The sequence below is a fragment of the Balaenoptera musculus genome, chromosome 10 (assembly GCF_009873245.2).
Source record: "Balaenoptera musculus isolate JJ_BM4_2016_0621 chromosome 10, mBalMus1.pri.v3, whole genome shotgun sequence".
In the NCBI taxonomy this organism is placed as follows: domain Eukaryota; kingdom Metazoa; phylum Chordata; class Mammalia; order Artiodactyla; family Balaenopteridae; genus Balaenoptera; species Balaenoptera musculus.
In genome coordinates, this window is record NC_045794.1 from 86182469 (window position 1) to 86204084 (window position 21616).

Sequence of the window (21616 nt, forward strand, 5' to 3'; positions counted from 1 at the left end):
TAGAGAATTTGTCCTCCAATGACATTCTGGTATATAATTCACAGATGTTAAGTGAACCTTGCTTGTCTTTGTTTCCAGGAGCTTCCCAAGAACCCCAAAACATCCCAGTATTACTTCCAGTTGCTGGTAAGAATGTGTGTGTCTGTCTAACTAGAAGAGTTGGGTCTCAAGCCAGATATGGGATAAATCTGTAACCTCCAGAGTAAGTGAGAGTAGAATAAATCCAGGAAACTGCATTTCTGGAATAGGCTCTGTGTTGGTCATTTGTGAACTTCTCAAGCCCCAGGTGGGCAGCATAAAAGAGTGGAATAAATGTTGCACTAGCCCACTGCACACGTGAGAATGTAGTTTATAAAAAAAAAACTGCCATCATACCTGTGGAGACAAGAAGCATTACTGGGGCAATTGGCTAACTCTCCCGGTGAAAGTACTAAGTTAGACCTTTCTGCACCTCTTACATCAGAATACATTCCAGATATATTGAAGAATAAAGGATAAAAATCTAGAAGAATAAAATCATAAAACCTAGAAGAAAATATAAGTAACCATAGGATCTTAGCATTGGCAAGAAGACAATTAGAACAGTTAAGTAAATCATCTTATTGCTTATATTTGTATTGTTATCCCAAACATAGAAAACATTTAGTATGTGGAAAAGACACTGGAAAAAATTATCTGGAAATAACAGAGACCCTTCTAGGTTGTGGGATTATGGGTAGTTATTTTCTTCTTTATACTGTATTTTCAAATCTTTAATACAGTCAGCATATGTTACTTTTATACCCAGATAAAAATAAACATTATTTCAACGTCTAAGAATCTGAGTGACTCTGAATCTAAGACTAAATAAAACACGGGTCTCCCTATCCAGTTTTCTCTCCCCTCTGCCATCATGTACTCTCTGCTAGTTGTTTGAGCCCCTGCCTGTACTTATGTTAAGTACATGGCACGTGGCCCCCACCTTCCTTCCTACAGGAGCATTCTGTACGAGACCTGGTTGGTCCTGGCCCCTTCACTGTTCTGGCACCTTTATCTGCAGCCTTTGACGAGGAGCCCCAGGTAAGCATGAAGCTAGAGACATGTGAAAGAGGTTTGAGATTGGAACACAGTCTCTGGGCATCACCCTGGAGACAACACTGAAGACATTTCTGGACAGTAGATCTAGGATCGGCTGGAGCTGACCAGTAATGGAAGGGGCCACCTCTCAGTGTAGGGACCCCTCTCAGGAGAAGCATTCAAGTGGATTTGGGGTAACCACTGGCCAGAGACTTTCTAAAGGACATTCCTGAATAGGGTAGGAGGTTAGAAAAGACCAACAATTCTTAAATAATTCAAACCTCCCAGAGACCACCACCCCCTGAAAAAAAAATGAATGAAAAGAAATGCTATATTAATGGGATATAAATAGGTTCTTTTCTTGCAGGACTTATCAGAGCCTTTACTGTTTAACATTCACTTGGACTCTTCATGCTGGATTACCCATTAATATATAATAATGTAGCAAACATTTATTGATTGTGCCAGACACTGTTTCTAGTACCTGGCATAGATTGACTCATGACAGTCTTCATGACAACACAGTAAGCTGAATACTATTATCATCCCCGTTTAACAGTCAAGGACGTTGAGAGAAGTAACTTTCCCCAGATCACACGACTAGCAAAATGTGGAGCAAGGACTCAGACATGACTCTAGAACCTGCGTTCCCGACCACCACCCACACTGCTTCTCTATGCATATATTTTGGACAGCAGTGAAGCAGGGACACAGAAATAGTTTTTGAAAAAAATTTGACATTTGATTTTTTTTAAGCATCCGAAGAGTTATCATGAAGCGATGATAACCTCGTGGGCTTTATTATCACACTGACTTTATGGTTAATATTGTTTGTAGTTTGATTTACGAACGATGAAGCATGGTGGGCTTCTCCATACTAACGGTGTAAATCTGGCCCAGGCATCTCCGCAACAGGGGGCTGTACTATGTGGTATTAACCGGCATTTTTTCATAAGAGCATTTTTTTTTCAAGTAGCATCTCACGGGACTTGGGGTCCTTGGCACATGTGTTGTGAAATGCTGGACCAGAGGAACTCCAAGTTCCCTCTTACTCTGAGATTCTACAATGGAAGCAGGAAAGGAACTAGGGCTGCCTTCTCCCTCTTGCCTGAATAATCTCTACCGTAACCCTGACTACAAGCCAACCCCGACTGCCGACTTCCCGGGGTCTGGGTGGGGACAGAGGTATGGGGGAGAGTCTGGAGGAGAGGACAGCAAAAGGGAGAGTTGGAGCAGGAGCCTTCTGACTCTGGCTGGAACCCTCTGATCTATTGCAGATTAAGGACTGGGACAAACAGGGCCTGATGCCCCAGGTTCTTCGGTATCATGTGATCGCCTGCCACCAGCTGCTTCTGGAAAACCTGAAATTGACCCCAAATGCTACTTCCCTCCAAGGGGAGTCAATTGTCATCTCCGTCTCTCAGGTAAGAGAGGCCACCTCTGGAAGGTGCCCGTTTTCCTTGGGCCCTCTCTCTTTCTTCCTTAGAGTAGTAAGAGGAATAATAACGATAACAACTAACACATGTGGAGTGATTGCTATATGCCAGGTACTATCCTAAGTATCTTGTGTGTACTAACTGATTTAATCCTCAAAATAATCCCATCATGTAGGGGATTTCCCATCATGAAAATACTACTATTTTCCCCAATTTACAAATTAGGAAACTGAGCTTAGAGAGGTTAAGCAACTTGTCCAAGGTCACACAGCAAGTAAATATTAGAGCTGGAATTGAAACTCAGAGGCAAGGCAGCTTCAGGTGGTCAAGAGAACCGCTTTTGGCAGCACTGGTCAGAAGCTGGAGAGGGATGAAAGCTTTTGTTCAAAGCATTTGACCATGCTGATCCCTTCCCTCCCCACAAAGAGAAGAAAATGGTGGCTGTGGAATCCATTACAAAGGGAAAAAAGTGTGTAGTGGGGTCAGAAGGGGGGCTGGTGGTGTAGAGAACACATGTGAAAGGGAAGCCAATTTTGATCTGCTTTTTATTTCATATTTGAGAATCACAGTGAAATGACTGTTTTGGTTGATTATTTGCTATTAACTTCTCCAAGTGAAAATTACATTCTTGTCTCAGTTTTTTTTTTTTATAACCATAATAAAAAATGTGCTCAAGTAATTTGTATCTTCAGATTTTTCCCACGGCTCTACGTAAGTATTCACTTTCACGATGATTTAACAAGTTCATGAAACATTTTGAAAAAAGTGATTTTGTGTCTATTTCTCTTTGTGCTCATTTCCTTTTTTTTTTTCTTACTTTTTTGATTGATTTCAGGACACAGTGTTGATAAATAATAAAGCTAAGATCATATCCAGTGATATCATCAGTACCAACGGAATCATCCACATCATAGACAAATTGCTATCTCCCCACAACTTGCTTATCACCCCTAAAGATGCCTCTGGAAGGATTCTGGTGGGTGAACTCATTGTCAGGCTCTCAGCGTGGAATGACTCACAATACTCATCATTTATTATCTCAATTCTGATTTTGAGGCATCGTTTCAAGGCGTTTTAATTTTGCTGCTTCAATCTCAAGCTACTATTAAAAACCTCATAAATACCATTCTTAGTAAGAAGTAAATAGGCAAAAGTCTATTTTAAATAATTGAATGGATTTTATAAGTTTTTCCTTAGTGTCCACAAGGGCAGGTGGTCTTGTATAGATTTGGAAAATGGAGAAATTACATAGATGGATGGTGATGATGATGTGTGAGAGAGACAGATGATAGATAGATGGTAGATGATTGATAGATGATAGATAGATAGGTGATAGGTAGGTAGGTAGGTAGGTAAGGAGAGAGACAGATACCACTAAAACTGAACCAGGAGTAAAACGTCTTCTCAATTGACAGAAAAGACAATTTCAACTTTTTTGTTATTTATTAGTATTGGGTTCTTCATTGCAGACAGCAGAATCCACTATATCTCACTTAAATAAAAAAGAGTTTCTAAAGGTATTAAGTATATCACCAAATCTCTTAGAAAGCCACAGAGCCTAATTCAGATGCTACACAGCTGGGGACAAAGCAGCCCAGGGACACCTACAAAGGGGGGACACCTGACTTCACCGTAGGGCTGTCCTGTACCAGCTACACCCGTGCCACCTGTCTCCAGCCTCATCACTAGGACACGAGAGTCTGGATACCAGATGCCTCCGCCCTGTGCTCGTCAGAAGATCTGACATTCCTGCTAGCAGCCGCCACCACCTCATGTTGTTTCTTTTCACCTCTAAGTCTTGCCCAAGCACCTCCGCCTGGGGGATCCCATATCACATATGGGACTCTAGCTGCAAGGCAGTCTGGGAAAAGGCAGTGTTTGGCCATCCAGCCTCTGTAAAGCAGGGAAGGAATGGGTACAGTGGAGCCGGGGTGGGTGCTGACGAGCCAACCTACAGTACCTGCCACGCTCTCTTCCCCTCGTTTTATTCAGTTGAGCTTTTGTTAAAGTGCTTTGTGAACTGTAGGCAGAAAAGTTTCATTCCCATTCTTATTATCTTTGCAGCAAAATCTTACAACAGTGGCAATAAACCATGGCTACATCAAATTTAGCAACTTGATACAGGTAAAAACCTAGCAGGGAAGTTACCTCAGGGGATATAACCTACCTAAAGAGGTTTGGTGTTTGGAGGGTTTTTTGTTTGCTGTGTGGTTTTTGTTTGCGGCACTAGCCAGCTGTTGTGGGATCTTTGGGAAAGTCCTACTTTTCTGAAGAACAAAGTCATTCTCTGCCACTCCATTCCCCAAATGTTGTATGGTTTGTTCCCTGGCTGAGTTAGAAATTGAGGGATTTGAGGCTGGAGCAAGGGGAAGGAATTAGGATGTGCCAGTTTCCACATCTGGAATTATCACCCCTGTTACCAAGATGAGGAAGCTGAGACACAGAGATGGGAAATCCATGCTGATGAGACGGGCAGAAATTACATTTCAAACCACATTTTTCTGACTTCAGAGATGACTTTCACGAATTGAGTAGAGAAACTTCTTGTTCAAAGATTTCAGAGGAGAATCAGGAAGGGGCGGGGTTCTCCAAGACCCCTCTCTGCCACCTCACCCCAGCAGTCCCAGGAGGGCTCTAAGAACCCTGGCGCTCCCACAGCGCAGTCTACAAACCTGGTGTAGACCAGTGATTTCCAAAATGGCCTGGGGCTTGGGTTCTCTGGGGAGCTTTTTAGAAATGGAGATTTGAAGGTGTTCTTAATGAGAATCTCCAGGGGTGTTACAGACCAGTATCTTTGCCCACCCACCCAGCCCCTAAACCTTATACTACCCCCCATACCTGGACATCAGGTCTGCTTGAACACAGGCTTTTATAGCAAGGTAGCAAGCTTCTCTGGGGCTCAAAAAAAAGGGAATAATAAAGCCTACTTCATAGTGTTGTTGGGAAAATTACAAGAAAAATAATATATGATGCACCCCTGCTATAGAAGGTTCTTAAAATGATTCTTACCCGTTCATCTGGCAAGTTCTTTTTTTGAGTCTGTGTGATCTAGAAATCTTCTAAATATACAGGAGTATCTCAATATTGTATAGGTTTCACTTTTTTTTTAATGAAATATGAGGAAAGTGCTAAGTGGGTCTTCCAGAAATTAAAATATTTGGACGAGAGTAGTAGCAAAAAAAGAGAGAGAAGGAGAGATACTTGCTGAAGTGTTTCCCTATTAACAAAAGCCCAGAATTTGACTTTCTGTTTTACTTTCTAAGAAAATGAAGGTCAGAATGACTGGAGTCTGATGGGCCTCTAGTTTTAGGAACCAGCCAGAGTCCCCAAAAGCCCCAGGGCGGGCACGGAGGGGACCCCGGGCTGGCTGGCTCTGGTCCTCAAGGAGAGCCCGTGCCTCTTGGCTGGGCTTTGCTGCACGTGTGACCAGCTCCCTGCGTTTCAGGACTCGGGCTTGCTGAGTGTCATCACTGACCCTATCCACACCCCGGTCACTCTCTTCTGGCCCAGCGACCAAGCCCTCCAAGCCCTGCCCCCTGAACAACAGGACTTCCTGTTCAACCAAGACAACAAGGACAAGCTGAAGGAGTATTTGAAGTTCCACGTGATCCGAGATTCCAAGGTATTTTGTTTTCACACAGACGGGAGTTGCAGGGGTGCCCCTGGGGTGATCAAATCCAGGAATTGTCCGTGCATCTCCCCCCCCAACCACGGTGCGAAGGTGGCCTGAGCATCCCCTGCCCGCTGTGTCCTCCTCTGACTGCCTGTGGTGAATTGACCCCTGCAGTGTAGCACACCTCGTTCTGTTTCTCCCACTGGCCACTGTTTTTGTCCCAACTTTAACCAATACCCAAGAGCATCCTTCCCCTCTTGTACTGCAGACCAGCCTCCTCCCTTCCCTAGTTCACATGGCAAAGTGGCCGTTGACGACAGTCCCCAAGTTTCTCCCAGCATGACTCTATCTCTCCCAATTCCAGAGTTTCTAGGCAGAGGTCTGATTCATCCAGCTGTGACCAGCTGTTGGCTCCTGAACTGATCCTCTGTGATCAGGGAGGCAGGATCTTGTGGGAACATGACAGCTCTTGCTGAAACCCTGTCTCTTTGAGTCCTCAACCAGGACTCTGTTTCCCTCCAGGAATGAGACATCTAATCCAAGAAGGCCAAATGCCCTCCTCCCTCTGGTTAATTCGTAGGACCTGTATTAGTTTCCTAGGGCTGCCATCACCAATTACCGCAAACTGGGTGGCTTGAAACAACAGAAACGTATCCTCTCAGAGCTCTGGAGGCCGGAGGTCTGAAATCACGGTGTTGACAAGGCTGTTCCTGCTGAAGGCTCTGGGGGAGGGTCTGCTCCCTGCCTCTCTCTTAGCTTCTGGTGGTTGCCAGACATCCTTGGCAACCCTGGCGTGTAGCTGCACCCCTCCAGCCTCTGGCCCTGTTATCACATGGCTCTCTATCTTCTCCCTGTGTGTTTCTGTGTCTTCACATGGCACTCTCCTCTCTTCCTAAAAAGGCACCAGTCATATTGGGTTAAGGGTCCACTCTACTCTCGTATGACCTCATCTCAACTAATTACATCTGCAATGATCTTATTTCCAAGCAAGGTCACATTTTGAGGTAATGGGGACCAAGACTTCAGTAAAACTTTTGAGGGGACACACTTCAACCCATCACAGCGCCCTATGCCATCTCCCTAACTCTGATCCTGCCCTGGGCTCCATACACCAACACAGCATCTTCCATGGACTCCCGAGCATAGATGGGGATGGAAGGCTGATTGAAACCAGCTGGAGGAGACTTTCCCCACAGAAAAAATGTCCAGCTTCCTAGAGAGCCCACGCTTATTCTTCCTTTTGATTATATCTACTGTCATTTTAAAGCTGGAATTATTAGAACTCTTAGAAAAATTGTGTCTGAATTTGGTTTGTTGGCAAAGCTCCTTGGGGCCCTTCTTCAGCCCAGATTTGGGGTGTTAATGTGTCACCATCACTCCTACAGGTTTTGGCAGTGGATCTCCCCAGGTCTGCTACCTGGAAGACCCTGCAAGGTTCCGAGCTGAGTGTGAAGTGCGGAGCTGGCAGTGACATCGTGAGTATTGTCACCCAGTGGAAGTTGGGAATGCATTCCCCAACCACTGCCCCTTCCAGGAGTTGTTCATTTTTTCCCACATTGACAGCACACTCTTTTTCTCTCATTGCCTTCAGGGCTATCTCCCCTGAGTAAGTGGATATGAAAAACCTGATAAGTCCTGGCCAGCCCAAGCCCTCACCAGGTGTCAGGGAGCCTCCCTTTACACTTGCAGAGAGCAGCTTTTGGTTGATTTTTTGGGAAGATTTATTTTCCAGTGTGAGACACTTCCCTGAAGCAAGAAAGTACACTGTCATTCCTTTTCCTTCCTTCCCAGCCCTACTGCAGCCTCCCCTCTAGCCATCTCAAAGCATGTCAGAGCCAGCTCTGGGTTACATCTACCTAGATAGGCCAACAAAGAGAAAATTTGCAATTTTCACCTTCCTTGGCTAGTTCCTTAACAATATTACCTTCCTGTAATTCCATGTGATGAATGGGTCTGATGGGATAATAGTAGCTACATCCTATATCTTTTATTTAATGGAAAATGACAGTGGCTTAAGTATATAAGGGTTTCTCTCTCCTATAAAAAAAAATAAAATCTGGAAGTAGCCAATCCAGAGCTAGTATGATGGCTCCCTGGGGGAGCTCCTTCTGTCTTCCTGCTCTGCAGCACATGTTTCCAGCCTCACAGTCACCTCAAGGTCCAACATAACTGTTGGAGCTCCAGCCATCATGTCCACTTTCCAGGCAGTAGAAAGGAGAAAGGGAAAAAGGGATGCAGCTCCAAGCTGAGTTGATTACCTTCAAGGAGCCTTCTGAGAAGTTCCAGATAACATTCTGTTTACATCTTCTGACAAGCCAGAATCCCTTTGGTGATTGGATTGGAATTGCATTGAATTTGTTACCAAATATGAAGAATGTTAGCATCTTTACATCCCAACTTCTGGAAAGTTATCCTAATGTACGTACTCTCTTGAGATCAACTATACTGTCTCCATAGACCAAACTGGACATTTATCAAAGAAGAAGAAGAAAAATGTTCACTGCTCATCCTGAGTGCTAATAGAACTTTCAGGCACTTTGTACTCAGAGTACTTTTTTGTTTGTTTGTTTTTGGCTGCATCGGGTCTTAGTTGCAGCACATGGGATCTTTCGTTGCGGTGCACGGGCTCTTCGTTGTGGTGCACAGGCTTCTCTCTAGTTGTGGCGTGAGGGTTTTCTCTTCTCTAGTTGTGGTGCGTGGGTTCCAGAGCGCATGGGCTCTGTAGTTTGCAGCACGCAGGCTCTCTAGTTGAGGCGAGCGAGCTCTGTAGTTGTGGCACACGGGCTTAGTTGCTCCACAGCATGTGGAATCTTAGTTCCCTGACCAGGGATGGAATCCGTGTGCCCTGAATTGGAAGGCGGATTCTTTACCACTGGACCACCGGGGAAGTCCCCAGAGTACTATTTAGTCGGAACTTTATAACAACCCTATGCAATGGAATCATTAATCATATTTACCTGGTAAAAACAATTAAACCTCAGCAAAGTCCAGGGACTTGTTCACACAGTATGTAAGTAGAAGTGGGGGGATTCAACTGCAGTTTTCCAGTGTTCTTTCCACTGAGTTACACAGTGTACATCCCATCAAACACTAGAGAGAGATTTATCTTTTTCTTTTCATGGAACTTTCTAAAAGCATTTGCTTCCTGGGGGGGGGGGGGAAATATATCCATCAATTTACTAGCTGGGTGGACCTTAGAAAAGAAAGCCTGAGGACTGTTGCAAGCATTAAACAAAATCATGTATCTAGAGCACAATTTAGACAATGCCTAGTACACGTGAAAAAGTTATTATCGTTAAAAGGGTAAAGCCCATCGGTGTATATTTTGGAAAGGAAGTTGTACCGGTAGCTTTGCTAGGTGCTGGCACTAAATAAGAAAACTGGGTAACTGCACGCGAGGTGGCCACGTCAACCAGGTTTATCCTGAGCCACGGCCAGGCCATCCCTACTCCACCCTGTTACCCCACTGCCAGCGTTTCTGCTTTGGTAGAGGCAGTGTTGCCGAGTGGCCAGGAGTGAGGGCTGAGGCTGCCAGCCTGGTGTGAATGCCTGCGCCACCACGTACTGACTGCGTCACCTTGGCGAGTTATGTAACCACTCACCGCCTCAGTTTCCTCCTCCGTGAATGGGAATACCAGCAAGAGTAGCCACGTCCTAGGGATGTTGTGAGGATTGAAAGAATTCGCACAGGTAAAGCATGAAGGACAGTACTTGGATGTCATACGTACCGCGTGTCTGAGATAAAGATGTTGGCCATCGATACATATCAGTTCTTTCTGACTCTAGCAGGTGCTGGCCACATTCCACGGCCTGGGAACAGGAGAAATCTGAGGATTGTTGCCTGTTCCCCTGCTCTCTCTCCCTCTGTCACAGGGCGAGCTCTTTCTGAACGGCCAAATGTGCAGAATTGTGCAGCGGGAGCTCTTCTTTGACCTGGGCGTGGCCTACGGCATTGACTGTCTACTGATCGACCCCACCCTGGGGGGCCGCTGTGACACTTTTACCACCTTCAATGTCTCGGTCAGTCCTAAAAACACTACTGTAGTAAGGGAACCTTGGGCCAAGGAACAGCCCTCCTGGGCTGTTGGACCCTGCTGTGAAGCCACAGAGGGCTGGTCCCCGGTGAACACAGGACCCAAGGGATCAGAGCGTCACATGACAGTGCTCTTCAGATTCAGAATCAACAACGTCTCCTTAGTCCTGTACAAGCCTTGCCTGTTCTTATTTATCCACCAACACACCCATCCACCCATCCCCTTGCCATGAAGGAAACAGCTGTTGGGAACCAACTGTGTGCCACTGTTCTACCAGTCATTTTCAAACCCACCCACCCATTCAGTCATTCACTTAACCATTCTACAAGCATTTTTTGAGCCTCTGCCAGGATAAACCATGCGAAATGCCGTACTTGACAAGGTATGACTACAAAAGTGGCAGTTTCATATGGTTCGATCTAATACATGCCACCATACCTCCATTCATTTGCTCATTCATTAACACTGATTGAACTTCCGTCCTGGGTCCTGCACTGTTTGAGGCATGTGTACATTTCACACACATTCATCCATCCATGGCCATTTATTGACCTTTGAGCCTGCTGTTTGGCTCAATGCTCATCTTACCCCTATCCAATAATAGAAGCAGTTATCATCCACTCTATTATGCAAACTTGTAAATTGAGTCTCAAAGAGGTGAAGTGACTTACATGGCAAAGTCTGTCATCAGTTGATTTCTGTACCAGGCAACTTGTAGGCATTCAATAAATACCCCAAATTACTAGGATAACAGTCAGCCAAAGTAGGAGCTGAAAAACCAGTTGTTAATTTCTTCACTTTCAAAGTATATATACAGACATTTTTTTCAGTTAATCATTTTTCCTCACCAATCCCCTGAAAATCAAATAGCAGCAAGAATTATTATCCCTGTTTTATAGATCAGAACACTAAGAATCAAAGAATCTGATTAGCTAAAACAATCACAGCTGATTTATAATGGAACTGACACTTGCATCCACATTTCCCACTGCTGCTATACCGTGTGCCTGTGTGACCCTGCCCTGGTCCACCTCCATCTAACAGGGAATTTTTACCTCAAAGAACTAAACTAAGGAATTGAGGTCCACGACAGACCTTCAGAATTCTCTATGGCAAAGTTACAGAGTGTTTGCTTTTATATTCTTGATCATAGCCAGAATCTTAAGATTAATTAAGTTCTTAATCACATACTCAAGGCATTAACCTGGGGCATTCCTTGTGTTTCCCAATATTCTGGATTTTTAAGTGTTTCTTTTCTTGCGTACTAGGGGAATTGTGGGAGCTGTGTTCATACTCCCAGCTGCCCCAGGTGGACTAAACCAAAGGTAATTATGAACACAGTGATAACGTTTGGAGAGTGATAGATTTGTTTCTCTATGAGACCCCAGTCTCCTGGTAGCTATGATTGTGCGTGCATGTGTGTGCATCTGCAAGTGTGTTATAACTGTGTGTAATTAGTTTGTCTTTCTTTCAACAATCAGGCCAATGGGATTGGAGAGGAACATTCTTAGCTCAGGCAGCCTGTCAACCCACTATCCATCTTTTAAGAACTGTCTAGAAGAGTCATGGGATTATAGACCTAGAAGGGGTTGCAAAGATAATCATAATTATAAAAATAATAGTTGTATTTTGTTGGTTGCTGTTCATGTCCCCGGCTCTGTGCTGGCCCCTTTATTTTGACATTATCCCTATTCCCCATTATAATACTCATAGAAAAATATATTACCTCCACTTACGACAGATGAGTCTCAGAGAGGATAAGCAATCAGCCCGAGGCCACACAGCTAGTAAGGAGCAAAGCTAGGATTAGAGCCCAGCATGCAATGTAAGAGTAGTGGTTAAGCCAATGAAATTTGGGGTCCACAGTTATGGGGTCAAATTCTCGTGGGTAATCTTTGGCAAGTCATTTTATATGTTTTTGCCTCTGCAAAATGGAGCTAATAACAGTTCTGTGTGTGATTATTAGGAAAAGTAAGTTTTTAAATGTGGGTACAGAGCCTGGCACATAGCAAGTGCTCATTAAGTATTAGTTTTAGTACTTACTCCAAAGCCAAGCTCTTTCTACTCTACCAGTAACCCCTCTAACAGAAACACCCCTACAAAATGAACTGTAAGCCCATACCCTGTCTACTGATGATCCTGGGGCCTGGCCACAGACCCCCCTCCTGATAGAAAGCCACCTCTTCCCCACTCCCTTCTCAGGCAACCACACCTTTTGCAAACAGCTCTAAGGGTTAAGATGGGGAGAAATCTTCTTTCCCTGGACTCCACCTCTGCCCCCTCCCCCATTCATTTGTCTCTCTACACCCCTAAGAAGAGAATTCCCTGTGCAGGGCTCATGACCATTGAGTCCCATTTTCTACTTGGGCAGTACCCGGGATCCTCCACTGGGGGCGGACTAGAGCCCAAGAGCCCAAGGGGATGGAAGGTGGAGGGATGGTTCAATCTCTTCCTTTAGGGTGAGAAGTGGAGGTGCCTGTACGACTTGCCCTTCAGGAGGAACCTGGAAGGCTGCAAGCAGCAGTGCACCCTGGTGATACAGCTCCCCAAGTGCTGCAAGGGCTACTTCTGGCCAGACTGTCAGGGTAAGGGAGCCTCTTACTGCCTCGCAATTCTGAAATGATTGTACAATCACTGTGGAGCATTTGAAAGTACTGTATGGGGGGCGGGGTGGGACATGGGGAGCAGGGGAGTATATCACTCTTAATGATTCTGCTAAGAAAAGATCCAAAAGCAATTATTCTGAAGAGCTGTGCAGCTTTCCTTCTCCTTTTTTTTTTTCTTGTCATATTTGGTTTTTACAGAGTTGAGATTCTCCTGTGCGTAGATTGTAAATCATGTGTCATGCTTTTCTGCTTGATGTTATAGCATAAGACATTTCCCATGGTGTTAGAAACACTGTATTTCATTTTTGACACCAGTCTATGATACTGATAAGCATGCTAGTTTAAATGCATCTAAAGACATCTACCTTGGCAGGTTGCTATATCAATGTGATACGAATGGGCCATTATTTCCTGAAATCTCCCCTGTTATGTGTAACATCACCCTCCCTCCCTTACCTCACCCTTTCAGGAAAGGGCTCCTGAAACCCCTGGGTCTAGATACGACTTCTAGCCAATAACGCAGCAGTAAAAGCATAGCAAATGCCATAGAACTTCCCATCCACCATGCGTTGATTTAAGTGAGCCCATTTATTGAGTGCTACTTCCCATATATGGGAACATCTGAACCTCGCAGCAACCCCTAAGAAGTAGGTTCCGTTGTCATCCCCATTTTACAGATGACAAAATGGAGGCACAGACTGGATAAGAAGCAGGCTTAAGGTCCCACGGTATGTCTCCAGAAGCCATGGTTTTAAGTACCATGCATACTCCATTCATCATGGTCCAGTTGGGAAAATTCTGGGCTGGGAGTCCACGCAATCACTCAGCCCCCACTCCACTCTCCATCGCTAAAGCACAGACCGTTCATAAAAGTCAGTGTCATCCCTTATATTTGTTCAGTGCTTTATATTTTCAAATGCTCTTGGTTACAGTATCTCATTTGATCCTCAGAGTCACGATGTGGAATAGGTCAAGTGGGCACTCCCTCCTCCTCCTCCTCCTCCTCCTCTAGAGCTAAGAGAACTGAAGCTCAGAGCAAGTTCATTATTCAGCTCAGACCAACACACATCCAGGTCTCCTGACCCCCAAATGCAGTGCACAGTTCAGTATATTGCTCTGCCAGTCCTATCAGATATATTTAAGCCACAGGCCAGTGGCTTGCTCTAAACATCCAGTGACACTACGTGGATATGTCCCCGGGGCCACAGAGGACAGAACCCACAGCTGAGGCCGGGTTAGCGGCATGTTCACAGAGGCGCTGAGCTGCTCTGGGTCTGGGGAGGCTGTTGAGTCACTGCTGTTTCATCTCTTCCAGCCTGCCCTGGAGGACCGGATACCCCATGTAACAACCGGGGTGTGTGCCTCGATCAGTACTCACCCGCGGGACAGTGTAAATGCAACACCGGCTTCAACGGGACAGCGTGCGAGCTGTGCTGGCCAGGGAGATTCGGGCCTGATTGTCAGCGTACGTGGCACCCACTCCCCTGAGCTTCTGCCTGTCGCTCGGCTGTATCCTCCCTGCCCCAGTGCACACCATCCACCTGAGCTGGAAGCATCCTTCTTCCTCTCTTTCCCGGCCACCCACCTCCCATCTGCCTGCCCTCACATGCTTTTTTCCTCCTTGGATATATTCCCAGTCTCCATCCACTGAAAGAGCCTCCTCTCTAGAAGTGAAACTCACATCCCCTGCAGCCACCAAGGCAAGCTGTGGCCGACCAACACTCATTCAGTCATTCAACTATCACATATATGCTGAGTCCTTACTGATGTTGATGACTAATGTGTGTGGAGTGCCCACTGTGTGCCAGGCAGGTATGTTGTACCATCTAATCCTCACAACAAGCCTTTGAGGTGGGTACTTTTACCATCCCCACTTAGCAGATGAAGAAGCTGAGGTACAAAGAGACTAAGTGACTTGATCAAAAGCCAGGAATGGTTCTAAGTTGTAGGGATGCAGTGGTGGGGTGGGGTGGGGTGGGGGCAAAATCCCAGCTTTCAAGGAGTGTACAAAGGGAGGAAACAGACAAAGATGACAGAAACAAAAATAGATAAAAAGGCATAAAGAAGATGAAGCAGATGAAGGGAATCGAGAAAGAAAGGAGGCACTGGTCCAGAAGACATCTCATGAAATATTGGAGTAGAGACATAACAGAGGTGAGGGGGCCGGGAGTGGGACTATCAATAGCAGCTCTGTCCGGTCAAATTTCAGTGATGATGGAAACGCTCTGTAACTCCGCCACGAGGAATGGTAGCCGCTAGCCACGTGTGGATGTTGAGCACTCAAAACCTGTGACTAAGGAACTGATTTTCATTTATTTTAATTAGTTTACATTTAAATAGCCACGTGTGATGAGCGGCTGCTCTAATGGACAGTGCAGGCTAGAGGAATGGCTTTCCTGGAAGAGAGACAAGCAAGTGCAAAGGCCCTGAGGCAGGCGTGGGCTCGGCATGCAAGGAACAGCAAAGCGGCCAAGGTGGCTGAGCAGAGTGGGCAAAGAAGAGGGAGAAAGGGAGAAGGAACCTGAAGGTCGCCAGGGGCCAGATAACATAGGAGCTTCTTGCCCAGAGACAGGTCTTCAGCGTCTCATCTAAGTGTGATGGCGGCCAGTAAAGGATTGTGAATGGGGGGTGAGGGGGGTTGTCCTGAGCAGATTGGAAAGGACCACCCCAGCTGCCCCCTAGAGAGTGCACCATGGGAGCGCATGAGCAGAAGCAGGGCCAGCTTTGGGGAGGCTAATGCCGCCTTCTGGGTGAGAGCTGGTGGTGCCGTGGGCTAGAGTGCTGCTGCTGGAGGTGGTAAGAAGCAGAAGAATTGGTATATTTCTTGAAGGTTTGACCATTCAGTCCATTTCTCTGTTAGGAGGCCCAGGTGATGTTCCCTCCCCCTACTGTTCAGTTCCATACCCCATGATACCCTCTACTTCTGTGTTTACAACAATCACTGTATTTATAATTACGTGTTCCATAACCAGGTACTGCTAGCCTGTAAGCTCCCTGAGAACAGGGACCTTATGTCTTAGGTTTTCTGCTGTAACCTCATTGCCTGGTAGTGTCTGCCTCATGATAGCCACTGAATAGGTTATTTTTTGAAAGTCTGAATGAATGATATAAATGAATGAATGAATGAATGTGGATAAACACGGTGCCTTCCAAACCAACAGCACAGCCAACACGTGGTCAGTGGGCTGGTTGACGGGATTTCAGTCCCCGATCTCTGCTGACTGACCACACTCCGACTTGCTCTACAGCCTGTGGCTGCTCGGACCATGGACAGTGCAACGACGGGATCACGGGCTCCGGGCAGTGCGTCTGTGAGATGGGGTGGACAGGCCGCTTCTGTGACACTCAGACAGGTCTGTCCTGGGGGCGGTCACCTGCCGGCGGCCCTGCGCTGCAGCGGACCCTGCCGAGAGCGGCCGACTGAGGGTGGGGGTCTGAGCGACATCGGAAAAAACCAACAAAGCAGGGGTTCCCTTTTCCACGAGGAATAGATGACTTGGCTGTGTGGCCCCAGGGTCTGGAGATCTGGTGACTTGAAGGAAACTAGATGACAAGATTTAACTCAAACCCATGAAACCAGCATGCAGTCCTGTCAATCATGGAAGGACCCACCTCAAACAAAGGATACAGGATTGGGCAGGAAGGGTCCCTCGGGATTGTGGTCCAGGCCCAGATGTGTGCAGACACAGAGGTGAAGGGTTTCACGGAAAATGTGCTGTTCCATGGAGTCCAGGATCTGACCCCTGATTCAGCTAATTATTAGACAAACAGCCTCAGCTAAGCCACCCTCTCCGAGCCTTGATGCGCTCGTCCAAAAAAAGAAAGCCCGTTGCCCGGCTTTCAGGGGAGGATTGTTGTGAGGGTCAGGGTCATGGTTTTGGAGTGTCCGGTGCATGTGGGGAGCTCAGAAACAGTAGCTGCCATTAACACCATCCGTCATCGTCATCCTTGTCATGACCTTGATCCTTACTGAGCTGTCAGTTTTCTGAGGCCTCCCTTGAAGCCCAAGCCTCATGTTCCGGTCAAAGGTTGAATTCTCCAACGTAAATCACTGTCACTTCATCCTCCCTGGGGGCAGAAGGGCAAGACCAAGCTCCTCCTATGGGCATCAGCAACCTGAAGCTCCAGAATCCCAGCAGTCCCCTTAACTTCAGTTCCTCCCCCTCTTCTCTCCCCCCTCCTCCTCCCCACTCCTCCTCTCCTAATCATCCTGTGGCTTCATGCTGCCTCTTGATACTGCAGCCCCTTCCAATCACCAAAGCCCCAGACTTCTCCCAAGCTCTGCAGTGCCCACAGAAGGCCTTGGAATTTCTCCTCCAATTTAACCATCTCCTCTGGAACCCCATGCCCTGAGGGCCAAAGAGCTAATCTGCTAAATTCACCCTTGCTAGCGGACTTTGAGGTATAAAGTTTTCATTGGTTGCCCCTAACGGTAACATATTTGCATTTTAATCTGGATAACATTTCAGAAATAATGTCTTAATAATACAAAGGAGTGATTCCGGAATCTCAGAATCTCCAGGCTGGGAGGGACCTTAGCAAATCACCCCATCCTCCCGCCATAAGGGGCCACTTTTGAAACACAGTGGCAGGCCAGATGGGGTCTCAGGAAGATGCCTTAGGTGGGTCCCAACCCTTCACATCATGGTGCGGGATGAATGATGACCTCTTTCTTTGCAGTTTTGCCCCTCGTGTGCATGCCTCCTTGTTCTGCTCATGCCACCTGTAAGGAGAACAACACGTGTGAGTGTAACCTGAATTATGAAGGGGACGGAATAACGTGTACAGGTAGGTCCCATCCGTGCATGGGTGGAATAGCAGCGAGGGGCAGGAGCAGAGCGGCTCTTGGTCAGGGTGCCTGGGCTCCGTCCCGGCCCTTCTGCTTCCTGCTCGGACTGCTTTGGCAATCCCACCCTCTCTGCGACTCAGTTTCCTCGATGGGTTTGCTCATGCCTGACCTGCCCACTTCCCAGGTCATGACTTTGAAACTGCTTTGCCAACTGCGATGCACTTTGTTTTATGGTATTTTTGTGACTTTACAGATAATCCAGTCTTACTTCAAAAAATTCAGAAACTATACTACAGTATTTAAAAAACAGCAGTGAAACCTACACATGCTCTCACCACTCGGTGAGAACCACTTTGAACACTGAAATGTCTCTGTCTCTAGTAGTTACAATATAGGTTCAGCCACACAGAGACCCAAATGAACAGTGGCACAAACAAGGCAGATGTTTAAATGTTTATTTTTATCTCTTATAGCAGTTTGCATGGAGGCATCCAGGGCTAACATAGGGTTTCACTCTGAAAGGTCATCTGGGGGCCCAGACTCCTTCTATCTTGTTGCTCTGCCATCGTTCACTTGCCTGGCCCAAGATGGTCACTACCAAAGCACCTCCCAGGCAGCAGGATAGAGAGGGAGAGGAAGGAGGCAAACCTCCTCCCTTTAAGGACACACCTAGAAGCTGCTAAAATCCTGTCTGCTTCCATCCCATTGGCTGGAACCTCATCATCTGTCACACCTAGGACAGGGGAGCCTGGGAAATGTAGTCTTCAGTTGGACAACCATGAAGCCCAGCTGAAAATCTACTACTATAGAAAAAGAAGACAATAGGTACTGGGGGAAAGCTACTAGTCCTGGGCACGCATACTTTCTAACTGTTCTCATGAGTAGATATCCATACAGAGATATATACTTTCTTTACAGAACTGAGATCTTGCTATACCTGTTGTTTTGTGATCTGCTACGAGGCAGTCTAGAAGTGGCTCAGCACCAGCAGTGGCAGCAAAGACCCAGGTTCTGCCTTTCTGCTCCGCCAGCCTTAGGCTGAGGCCTTTTGTCCTCATGTTCATGCTCTCAGGGTCTCAAGTGGCTGCCACCACTCTAGCCAAAAAGGCAGACGAGAGAAATCAGAGAGCTTTCCAGCTACTCCTGAGGCTGGAGCTAATCTACTATTACGTTGAAATTTGGGGGATTAAGAAAACAAAGGTTAAGGGGCACACAAAACAGTGGGGAAAGCACGGGCTTTGGAGTCAAACCAATCTGGGTTTAAATCCCAGCCCCTCCACGTTGTAGCTGGTTTGCCTTTGTCAGGTCAGTTAAGCTCTGAGTTTCCATTTGTTAATCTAGAGAATGGGGGTAACAATGTCTATGTCACAAGGTGCTCAGTAGTGCACTAACTCTATACACACACACACACACACACACACACACACATGCAACTATGTTCTAACACTAAAAACCCAAACTCATTAGAAAACTACTACCAAAGTAAAGTATGGGATAACAAAAAGGGCAGAGATAGACAGACGTCACCAGGCCTGCTCTATGAGGGTGTTCGCCACAGGACACTAGTGTTGGCAAATGCAGCCAGAGGCCACCAGGCACAGGGAGAGAAGGCACTGAAATGTTGGGGCCCATTGTCTCGCCCAGCGCCACTGGTCCTGGGGTGACCCACACCTCGATCCGAAGCCCGTGTTAACACAGAGCGTGGTTCATTGAGCCCTCGTCCTCTGCTCTTGCAGTTGTGGATTTCTGCAAACAGAACAACGGGGGGTGTGCAAAGGTCGCCAAGTGCTCCCAGAAGGACACGAAGGTCTCCTGCAGCTGTCAGAAGGGCTACCAGGGGGATGGCCACAGCTGCACGGAGATCGACCCCTGTGCGGACGGCCTCAATGGCGGGTGTCATGAGCATGCCACCTGCCAGATGACCGGCCCGGTGAGTCTCGCCTCCCCGGGGAAATTGGGGGTGGGGAGCCCTTGTGCCTCGCTCAGCCTTGCTTCTCCACTCAGGTTACCATTGGCCTCTTCCTAAGCCTTCTTCCCACGTGAGTCTATTTCTTGTTAAGTCGGCGGGCTAAATACGAAGTGGTACCCTTTGCAGAAAAAGGACTTTACTGGAAAAACTGGTGAAGTCCACATAAAGTCTATTGTTTAGTTAATCATAATACACCAACACTAATTTTTTAGTTTTGACAATGAACTATGGTTATCTAAGATGTTAACGTTAGGAGAAACTGAGTGGAGAATACAAGGAGACTCTCTCTCTGCAACTTTTCTCTAAATCTAAAATTATTCAAAATAAAAAGTTTATTAAAACCAAAAAAGTTGGTAAGAGGTGGCAGGAAAAGTGCAGTTTGGGCACTCACTCAGGTCTTTCTAGAATGGAATCAGTGCCCTGTTACCCTATTTCTCTGGTGGGAAGGAAAGATGGTGGGAGAGGATGTCGATTATAGTTATAAACATGAACTCAGAGTCAGGCAGCCTTTGAGTCTCTGTTCCTGGCCTGACACGCTGTGTGGTCTGGGGCTGGCTGCTTAACCTCTCTGAGCCTCAGTTTCCTCATTCACAAAGTGGGCCTCATAATACTGTGAACCTCACAGGATTGTTGTGGACATTAAATGAGATCATTCATTGACTCAACAAATGGTCATCAAGCACCTACTTTGTGCTGTTGCAGCTGCCAAGGATGTAGCGATCAAAAGCTTATACACGAGTCAGGGGAGGGGGCATCTTCAGTACAGAAATGAGTGTACAAGATACCTTCAGAGAGGGCCCAGAGTCAGGAAGAACAAAAATCAGGCCAGTGTGATAAAAAGGGAGCGGGAGTCAGGGAAGCGACATCTGAGCTGAGATGTAAAGGAGGGCATTCCATCCTGAGCCTGTGCAAAAGCAAGACGGAGCAGCAACTCAGTTCCCACCGGACAGGACAGGCATGTTTCTTACCCTTCTGAGCATCTCCTGTGCTGGATGGTGGCCCGCGGAGCACATGGGGTTCTGGGGGCCCAGAGAAGGGCCTGTTTCATCTTTCCCACTCTCCCCCACAGGGCAAGCACAGGTGTGAATGTAAACGTCATTACGTGGGAGACGGGCTGGACTGTGAACTGGAGCAGCTGCCCATCGACCGCTGCCTGCAGGACAACGGGCAGTGCCATGCCGACGCCAACTGTGCTGACCTCCATTTCCAAGGTCAGTGTGGCCCAGAGCACCTGGTCTTCAGGCATAGGGAAGGGACCTCTGCAAGAGCAAAAGGAAAAAGTATTAAAAACTGGGGTCAGGGACTTCCCTAGTGGTCCAGTGGTTGGGACTTCGCCTTCCAGTGCGGGGTTGCAGGTTCGATCCCTGGTAGGGGAGCTAAGATCCCACATGCCTCAAGGCCAAAAAAACCAAAACATAAAGCAGAAGAAATATTGTAACAAATTCAATAAAGACTTCAAAAATGGTCCACATCAGGGAAAAAAAGTCTTAAAAAAAAAAAAAAAACTGGGACCAAACAGCCCATGCATTGCCCAGGACCCAGTGGAGGCTTACATCAGCACATCGAGGGTTCGGATTTCAACATACAAATTTGTGGGGGACACAGACATTCAGTCCCTATCACGCATCAAGTCCTAAGACACCTCAAGTCCATTTTGGGGATGAAATGGAGGATATATAAGCAGGAGAAATACATAGGAGGTATGACAATATATGACACTGTCTCTTCTTGCAAGGAGATTCCCAATGGAGTTGAGGACATTTTTTAATTAATAAGACCGGGGGAAGAAATGTAATAAGACAGAAGATAGCAATTTATCTCATGCTGATGGTGCAACTGAAGGGAGAGAGCAAGCTGGTTAGAGAAAAATTGGAAGCAGGGACTCAAGCAGATATTTGTACACCCACGTTCACAGCAGCATTATTCACAACAGCCAAAAGGCAGAAACAACTGAAATGTTCAACATACGAATGGATAGATAAAATGCAGTATACAGTGGGAAATTACTCACCCTATAAAAGGAATGAAATTCTGTACATGCTACAGCGTGAATGAACCTTGAAAACATGCTACATGAAATAAGCCAGACACAAAAGGACAAATATTGTACTAT

General features: G+C 46.6%; 1 protein-coding gene across 4 annotated transcripts in view; it reads left to right on the forward strand.

The window, feature by feature from the left end:
* The window catches only part of STAB2 (stabilin 2), a 151751-nt gene that overhangs the window by 111651 nt on the left and 18484 nt on the right, over positions 1-21616 (forward strand). For all 4 annotated transcript variants that reach the window (XM_036866125.1, XM_036866127.1, XM_036866126.1 and 1 more), the window contains 15 exons: positions 79-126; positions 976-1059; positions 2334-2480; positions 3328-3468; positions 4557-4616; positions 5938-6114; positions 7491-7580; positions 9979-10125; positions 11408-11464; positions 12598-12724; positions 14061-14210; positions 15994-16098; positions 17426-17533; positions 19271-19464; positions 20573-20714. In XM_036866125.1, the coding sequence (XP_036722020.1) occupies positions 79-126; positions 976-1059; positions 2334-2480; positions 3328-3468; positions 4557-4616; positions 5938-6114; positions 7491-7580; positions 9979-10125; positions 11408-11464; positions 12598-12724; positions 14061-14210; positions 15994-16098; positions 17426-17533; positions 19271-19464; positions 20573-20714 (1777 nt within the window). The remainder of the gene's footprint in view (positions 1-78; positions 127-975; positions 1060-2333; positions 2481-3327; positions 3469-4556; positions 4617-5937; positions 6115-7490; positions 7581-9978; positions 10126-11407; positions 11465-12597; positions 12725-14060; positions 14211-15993; positions 16099-17425; positions 17534-19270; positions 19465-20572; positions 20715-21616) is intronic.